General features: G+C 30.7%; 1 protein-coding gene across 3 annotated transcripts; it reads right to left on the bottom strand.

Annotated features, from left to right (window-relative positions):
* Positions 1-1656: 1656 nt before the first annotated feature.
* Positions 1657-5354, bottom strand: LOC118042854 (uncharacterized). 3 transcript variants are annotated; one of them, XM_073409281.1, is made up of 2 exons: positions 4160-5354; positions 1657-2011 (listed from the first exon to the last, which is right to left on the bottom strand). In XM_073409281.1, the coding sequence occupies exon 1, from the start codon at positions 5260-5262 to the stop codon at positions 4195-4197; it is 1068 nt and encodes a 355-aa protein (XP_073265382.1). In that variant the 5' UTR covers positions 5263-5354; the 3' UTR covers positions 1657-2011; positions 4160-4194. The 3 variants fall into 3 exon arrangements, with proteins under 3 accessions (XP_073265382.1, XP_034906472.1, XP_034906473.1); XM_035050581.2 differs by having other exon boundaries at positions 1657-2056; positions 4160-5353; XM_035050582.2 differs by lacking the exon at positions 1657-2011 and adding an exon at positions 3566-3731 and having other exon boundaries at positions 4160-5353.
* Positions 5355-9573: the final 4219 nt, after the last annotated feature.

A 9573-nucleotide genomic window follows, 5' to 3' on the forward strand; every position in this document is an offset into this window, starting at 1 on the left:
CTAGCACTAGAAGTTGACCCAACCACCGTTTCTCTCATTCTCTGCTTACTAACAAATACTTCTCCATATGCATACCAACACTGGTAATTCTCCATAAAACCTTTATGTGGAAGATGCATCATTACAACATCTGGATGCAGAAATTTTTTATTTTGACACTTCCTGCATGGACACCTAATACCGCCTCCAGTAAAATTTTTGGGAATAGATGTTGTGGAATTAATAAAACCCTGAACCTCGTTACAATTAATCATCCTCCGCAATCCTTGGAGTGAATCTCGATACATCCATGAACGATCATCTATGACTTATATCAAACCTTTATAAAATTATGATGACATCATGTATTAATTAACTAAGTTAGGTAAATAAACTTCCAAAAATATTACTTTACCTCGAGATTACCAACAAACCAATCACAACTTCTCATAAATATTAAATATTCATTATCATTTATCAACGCCCATACAAATTAATATATATAAATTTAAAAAAATTACCAATCCGCAATACCATTGATAAAACTGAAAACAAACCCATTAAGCAAGCTATTAATTATTTCAAAACAGCACATGTAATTCGATAATTTCATAAAGTTTTAATAATTTACAAACAAATACAATCTTACAAAATCTAAAACAAATAATAACAAGTATAAAATTATACATTCATATACTATAAGTTTGTCTGAAAAATAACAATAAAACATGTACATTTACTAACAAAATACATATACTAAAAAAACAATAAAATTGACATTTAAATGTTAAAATTTAAAAAGATAGAATTACTTACAAAAATTGATAAAATCCGTCGGCAAATCAGAACACGGATATTGTGACCACAAAACTTCAAGAAATATAACTTGTTGTGCTGAGATGAGGGAGATTTTTGTTTGGAGGTTGGTTGTTTGCAGATGGGGAAAGTTGGTATTAGAAAGAAGAAGGAGAAATAGGGGAGGAGAGGGTCGGCAGGCAGGGAATTATATTAACTTTTTCCGACGGTTTCACTGACGGATTATTTCATTTGTGAGTCCGTCGACTATTCTGACGAAAAAATCAACACGTCACCGTACAGATCTGTCATATCTAATCCCTCGGTGATTTCGTCGGCATTTTAAACGGTGAACCGGTCACGTCACCGTACGGGCTTGCCGTTTTGAATCTGTTGGTGATTCCGTCGGAAAAAACCACCTCGCCAAAACCTTCACATCAGCGACCCACATTTTTTTTAATTCTGAACTTTCCGTTCGTAATTCAGTCGGTAACTACAGACAAAAACTTTTCGTCGGTAGTTACCGATTGAATTACGGACGAAAAAAAATTTGTCAATAATTTCAACCTCAAATTACTGATAGAAATATTTTATCGGTAAATTGGTTACTATTCAATGAATTTCTAATAGTGATTTCATCGGTAAATCCGTTGCTTTAAGCGAATTTCTAGTAGTGAATCCCAAAACTAATTTTATATTATTTTCTAATACATTTCTTCAAATGAAAATCCTACATATTTGAAACTTATAAAAAATTAATGCTTAATTTTATGGATTAAAATAAAATGATGAAATTCAAACTCGTAACTATTTAATCATCAAAACTATAATATCATATTAAAAAAACCATTTTAATCCAACAACTTTAATTTTTAAATAAACTTCCAAGAATAATTATATGATTTTATATCACTCTCGAACCCATGTAATGCATATATTGTTCCAGGACATGTTGTCATGAATTTTGCATTAACAATCAGTTCCTACAAATTCACTGGTTGACTATATCAACGTGCATTGTCTGCAGATTTCTGCATACCGTCCTTTAATCTACGTATTTCCTGAACTGCAGATCTTTACATGACGTTGTAGTTCCAGCATTGTCTGCAGATTTCTGCATATCGAACTTGAACTTGGAGTAACCTGGCTGTTGTTCTTCCAGCAACTACAGTGCAGATCATATATATATATATAAAAATATATACACTTCCATGACTTTTGCATAGTAACTCATTTCCTGTCACCGTCAAAAAAGTATTTATCTTTTTTTTATAAGAAGACCCTGTAACATGAATCAAAGAATAGTTAATGTACATGTAGAATAAATATAGGATCAACAAGGATGGCGGGTAACGAGTTAAAAAGGAAGCTTTATCTATTATTGTTCAATCAAGATAAATATATATGCAGAATATAGAATAGTGAGTCAGCTAGCTTCAAGCAATATTTCATTCTTGTTCTTATCCTTTAGGAAGAAATTAATATTCAATCTGGCTTGAATATATAATTGTATTCGAAGATGCGTTGATGCTTGCAAGCATTTCGAAATTCCATATAATATATATATCCTTCTTTGATTCACTTCCAAGGGTGTGGGTTTGGTACATATAAAGGTGAAAAGAAAGAAATTGTTAAAAGATTTAAGGTGGAGAGTTAAAGATTTTAAAGGGATTGAGTTTTCTTTATTCTTCAAAACTTAAATAATTTGTTTCTACTTTACATACAGCTTTCGACTGTATTACCATCACCTTACACACACACACACACACACACACACTTGGTTTTAAATTATTATTTTTTTGGTTTTAGAGTTGAAAATTATTTAATTAAATCTCATTTTATCATTTTTTGAATTACGATATATTTAATAAATAAATTTAACAAAGTGATCAAATTAAATGGGAAATTAATCCACTCATTATAGACTGAAAAATAATCTGTCAGCAGACACCTATCTCACCTAAATAGAAGGGAAGAGACGGTAGAGCTGAAATACGGGATGAGGATGATTTTTTCTTAATTTTACGGGATCCAAGATGTATGATATTATTTCCTAAATAGAGTTCGAGTTTTACTCTTGGAGAAAAACTTGCCCTGAATAGAAGGGAAGAGACGGTAGAGCTGAAATACACCCTACCACCCGAATCAGGGGTGGAACCAAAAGTTTAGAATTGGAGGAATGAATACGAAAAATAATTTATTTTTGAGGATGCGAAACATGTAAAACTGAGGGGTATAATTAAGAGAATCCAGAGTTTTAGTACTAAAATGTAACATTTTTTTAAATTTTGGTATGTAGTTTCGCATAATATAAAAAATAAACCTCAATATTTAGAGGAGATAAATAAATAAAATAATACTAATTAAGTTGGAAACAAGAGGGAACATAGTGATCTAAAAACAAAAATAAATATAGTGATCCATGGACAATGGTTAATTTATATGATGTATGCACGCATACATCGCATGAGTGTCTCTCTCTCTCTCTTAATTAATTTTTGAAGTCATTTTATCACAAAATAATACTTAATTTTCGGTTTGAGTTTGTAATAACCAAGTAGCTTGTGTACATTTTAATTAATGTGTATGAGGTGTTTAGGTAATGAGGGCATTAACACTTTGGTTTTCAGTTTTTAGAGAGAATATTTATTAATTTTGTTCTGTTATATATGTACACACACCACCATATAAAACTATTATTAACTATAAAGGATTTATTTATGCATAACTTAATAACAATTATTCGTGAAAAATTAATTTAAGGTTGTGTGTGTGTGTGTGTTTCATTTTTATAGTGGCGAGGGACTCCACATGAGTGATATAAACCTCTCAGAAGATAATTGCATTGTTAATCAATATGTAGTGTAAGCATAAGAATGCATGATCTCATCTTAGAAAGTAGATGATACGAATATGAGAGTTGGGAAAGGTGGGCCAGCTGAGTCCCTTTAAAATACCTGGAAAGGAGCAGAAAACACCCAGTAAATACTTAATGATTCTCACATTTTTATAACGGTGAAACTGTAGTTTTTTATTTATTCTTGGTTGGATCTTGATGTTGTTTTCAAGCTGAATAACTTTTGTTGTTACAGCCTAAGTACTCGTCCACCTGTCCCTAATGTTGTCGTTGTTCTTGATTTCTTTTCAGCTTTATTTTGTTTTCACAAATCCCTATATATATCTATCATCCCTGGCCAATAAAATAGCTACATTTAATAAGGAAAAAGATGGGTGAGGGCCTCTGGTTCCCGCTCTCGTTTGCCATATTGCTCTGATTGAGAAGCACTAATTAAATGACCGCTTGTTTTATGAATTTTGTGCTCCAGTTTATAACCATTTAAACTCCTTAAAACCAAAAAAACACAGTAATCCACACAGTAATTACCTGTTTATTTGTCGACGTTTGATCTGTGCTCTTCATCAACGGCCCAAACTGAGTGCAGAGTCGACATCCAGTCTCCATGCAAAACCTCCACAATCCATTCTCCAAACATCACAAGGAACAACCGTCTGTGAGCCCTTCTCTTTCTGCCACGAATTCTGTAACCTAACCCGGCAGCTAAACGCAGAGGCACTGTCCACAAAAGGCAACAACTTTTCCTTTATCACCAACCAAACCATTACTTCTGGAACTGTATCATACAGCTGTACTCTCTCTTTACGATCTTCTTTCGTTACCATCTCCACCATCTTCTTGTAAGCCCAGTTTATCCATTGTACGTGATTCAAACCGTCCGATATGAATCCGGGACACGTGTCCCCCTCCAGATTCCTCATTCTCTCCACGTCTGTACACCCTAATAATATAGCTCGACCATCCATGCATGTACTGTATATGTCTGTCACGCACTCCACCGTCACCCAGGATTCCGCTACTGTAGTTTCCCTCTTTTGAGGAAGCATCACGAACATCTGATCTGGTTTACCGTAACCCTCAATCATGGGCTGCTTTAACTTGAACTTAAAACACATGGGCTGTTCTTGCTTTTCTTGATCATCGACATATTCTTTAATATTATCTACGGCAAGATCTTGAGAATTATCATTATTGCACCATGTATTTCCCATTCTTTCTAATTGCGACTCATCATCCTTCGATTCACTTCTCTCTGGTAATAACTGTAACGTAACAACACTGCTGAAATCACCTTCTTCTTCTTCTCCTTCTCCTTCTCCTTCCCCTTCTCTTTCCTTTTCTTGATCTGACGATGGTACTCCCGGAACCCTTTTGCTTTTCTTCAATTTATTACTCTTACAAACCCTAACATACTTTCTCTTTCTTCTGGCTGTCTTGAAAGCTACCAATTCTTTGTTGCCAATCACTGAAGAGCTAGAATATAGATCAGTACCGGCAGCCGGCTTCGGTGCAATCGGTCGGAATCTATGCATTATCCGGTTGATTATCGTTTTATCCTGAGCACCAGCACGACCACAAGCGTCAGCAGCAGCAGCTCCTCTTATCACATGCCAGCCATTACAACCATCCATTTCCTTTTCACTCTCCCCCTCTCTCTATAAAAAAGACTCTCTCTCTCTCTCTCTCTATCTATCTCTATATCTGGAGATAGCTTAGCTCAGACGATAATCATAGGTTAGACGGTGAGAAGGTGTAAAAGCAACACGTGTTAGGGCAAGGAAGAAATATTTAGGAGATGTTATTGGGCAGAAGTTCTTGGGCATGTGGGGTCCAGTGAGGGAGAAAAAAAAAGTTGCGTAATTGAGAGCGTTGAGGATGGTCCCATAGTCAGGAACCAATTGGAGAAGGGAATGTGTAGAGCATTGCCGAAAGGATGGGGACACGTCACACGTAGCCTAGGCTGTGAAAGTAGAGTCACTGTTAACTGAAGTGGAAATGCCACAAAAAGCTGGTTCTGTTAGGTTCGAGAATGGGCACACGTGGTTTGCTTCTATTAGCATTTCACATAAAAAACTCGTTCAGAATTTAATTCCTTCACGCGCTCTCCCTCCACCATGTGATCAACCCCACCAGGTACTAGACTAGCCGGTGTCTACAAGGCTTCAATTAACTTTGGTTTGGTATCGTTAAGTAAGGCTCCGTTTATTTCCAGAAAAATAATTTTTTTTTTAAAAGTAAATTTTAGGGAAAGTAAAATTTAGAAAAGTATTTTTTGATGTTTGGCACTGTTATAGAAAATGAACTGGAAAACACTTTCCAGTGTTTGATTATGTTATGAAAAATGAACTAGAAAATAATTTATTAATGAATTAAATTTTTTTTCAAGTTTATCTATAATATATAAAATATTTAATATAAAATATTTAATCACTTACAATAAAAAAAAAATGAAATCTAAAAAGTATTTATAATGATGAATTTTTTTTATTATATCCTATATTGATACATAGCTTATTAAAATAATGATGAACAAATCTTACAAATTAAAAAGTTGAATGAGAATGAAATTGAAAAAAATATATATGATTTCATAAATTATCTCAAATAAAATAAATAATAATCAAAATAATAGAGATCAAATCTAAAATATTTAAAAAAAAAAATGAAAGATGAAGAAATTAAAATAATAATAATCAACATTTCATAAATTATTTCAAATAAAATAAGTAACAATCAAAATAATGAAGACCAAATTTGATAAATAAAAAATTTTAATTAAAATATGATAAGGAAAAAGCAAATAGCAATTATAAAAATAAGGATCAAAGTTAATATAAAAATAAAATTTTAAGAGATGAAATTGAAAAATAAATATTTAAAACAAAATATATATACCAATCAAAAGTTTGAGGATTAAATTTAATATAATAAGCAAATAATGACATTTCTAAATTTTTTACAACTTCCGAAAAGTGTTTTCCCCCCAAATTTTTCAGGAAAACACTTTCCTGAAAACCAAGCCAAATTTTTCTTTTACTGGAAAGTGTTTTCTATTGACCAAGTTTCCTACTAGCAAACAAACACAAGAAAGTTTGGAAAGTGATTTCCCAGAAACCACTTTTCGGAAAACAAACACAGCTAAAGGGAAAACACTTTCCTGAAAACCAAATCAAATTTTTCTTTGACTGAAATTGACAGGAAAGTGTTTTCCGTTGACCGGAAAGTATTTTTCGTTGACTAGAAAGTGTTTTCCGTTGACTAACTTTCCTAATGACAAACAAACACAGGAAAGTTTGGAAAATAGTTTCCCAGAAACTACTTTCCAGGAAACAAACATGGCCTAAAACAACATAGTTATTACACGCGCTCCAAATATTTTTTTATGTAAAAAAAAAAATGGTGGAGTAAAGAAAACTCCTCCTCGCATTATTGATTTGATTTAAATAATATAAATATAAAAATATAATAAAAAAAAAAATTAAAAGAATAAGGTTTGAGCCTGGAAAATCTATTACCGTGGGTATAAAACTAAGATAATTTTATAAAAAAATTTGAATAAATCAATTTAAAAAATAAAATAAAAAAAGTCAACCTGTGTTAATTTTTGAGGTTAGTGATTTTGGTCATAAACCAATAGCTAATATATTAGAAAGCAAACCATAAAAAAATAACAAAGCAAATCTAAAAAAAAAAAGATAACAAAATGAGAAAAAAATCATATTAAAAAATATATAAAAAACACGTAAATTTATAAGAACATCCTAAACCTGATATAATCTCTAAAACTTATAACCACGCTACGCACCTACTTCTAAGAAAATGATATGACGGTCATCCACATGTTACGCATGTGCCAACAATTATTTATATATATATATATAGTTATAAAAATATCATGAATAACCTTTGAATTTACAATAAAATCAATGTAAAATAATAATAAAAAAAGCTCTTGTAAGATTGTTATGTTGATTTTGTCTATAAAAAAATCAAAATAATAACACTATTTTGAAAAACAATTGGAAAGACCAAAACACCCATGAGTAATAAGTATTATTTTTTTTAATTCTAGGGTTAAATTAGTAACTTTGCTATGCAATAAAATATAAAAATAACTATTTTAACTCTATATAATTTGTAAAAAAAAATTTGTGTCATGGTAAAAAGATAATCTTACTTCTCATGTCTAGTTCAAAGTTTTTTAATTAAAAACAATAATGTCATTTCACTGAAATGTTTATTGGACTATAATAACTTCTCCCTCTTCTTTATATTTTTTTTAATCCAATTCAAGATTAATTTAATGTGAAATCTAGATTATAGGTTAAACAAGTTAATTCAAAATAATTAAATTTTTTAATAGTTTATTTAAAAAATCAATCTTAATTTTTTTAAAAAATTCAAATTTATTTTTTAAACTTGTTAATTTATCAAATTAATCAAGTCAAGATATATAAACTTTTAACAAAAATGTTAAAAGAGAGTTTAGTTCAGCATTATGATGATGGGGAGGACACACACACACACATATATATATATTTGTGGAAGAGTGTCACGCGCCAGCCAGCTGGTGTGGAGAATGTGAAGAGTATTACTGTAAGAAGAGGACGCAAGAAAGATTTGCTAGATTTGTTGTGCCATCCTCTTTCTTTAAAGGGTAACGACCACGTGCAATGATCGGGTTGGTTGCTTTCGGTATGGCACCCTGCATCCTTTCTTGTAAATCCACGCTTCCCCGTTTGTTTGTAGGAAAGTAAATTTCTTTTGGAAAATGAATTTCGGGAAAAGTGAATTTCAGGAAAGTATTTTCCGATGTTTGGTAGTGTTATGGAAAACACTTTCCAGTGTTTGGTTGTGTTATGGAAAATGAATTGGAAAATAATTTATTAATTAATTAATTTTTTTTCAAATTTATCTAATATATATAAAATATTTAATCACTTACAATAAAAAAAATAAAATCTAAAATGTATAATGATGATTTTTTTTTATTATATTCTATATTCATACATAGCTTATTTTATAAAATATAACTATGTATATCATATCATATTATAAAGAAATAAGCTTGTGAAATATTTTTTACTATTCTATGAAACCATTTATAATTTCATTATGTACGAAATACATCCGACAAAAACTATAGTTTTAATAATATTTTTAGCATGTAATAAAATTGGATAAAATATTAAGGTATAAAATTCACTCTAAACTATTTTTTTTTAATGTTAAAAAAAAAAAAAAAAGTCCCCGCAGGCAAGTGAACAGTGCACTAAAACTGCACTGTTCACTATTTTTTAGTGAACAGTGTATACAATACACTGTTCATATTAATTGCACTATTCAATGAACAGTGCAATTACACATGAACAGTTACATAAAAACATGACAACGCAGCATTGGCCCACGCCAGGAAAGTGTTTTCCGAGAATTAAAAACGGAAAACACTTTCCTTATGTTAAACTTAACATTTTCCTTTGACTGAAATTACATTTCCTTTGACTCACTTTCCATGTATTGCCAAACATGGAAAAGTGAGGAAAATGGTTTCCAGGAAAGTGAATTCCTGGAAACAAACAATGCCTTAAACTCGAACATCTGGTCGGACGATATCTATTGCACAAGTAATTATAAGAATAACTTTATAGTAAGTGGTCTATTGAAAGTAAAACCGTTTGTTTTTTTTTCTGTAATTTCAACTTTGAATTTTATAATTGTTAATATAATAATTATTAAAAAAATTATATAATTATCAATTTCATAACTTATAAAATTAATCAAAATGCACATAAACTAACTTAAATACCTATATATAAAAAAGAAGTATATGGATTGCAAATTCAACAATATACATATTTATTAATCATTTCAGCATAAGCTTAAATTGTTTTTGCAAAAATAAAAATAATTAAGGGTGTGTTTGTATATATATATATATATAT

This window comes from Populus alba, chromosome 1 (assembly GCF_005239225.2).
Source record: "Populus alba chromosome 1, ASM523922v2, whole genome shotgun sequence".
NCBI classification, from domain to species: Eukaryota; Viridiplantae; Streptophyta; class Magnoliopsida; order Malpighiales; family Salicaceae; genus Populus; species Populus alba.

Bases quoted from the DNA above. Each gene is read 5' to 3' on its own strand.
- LOC118042854 (XM_073409281.1), bottom strand. From the start codon at position 5,262: ATGGATGGTTGTAATGGCTGGCATGTGATAAGAGGAGCTGCTGCTGCT.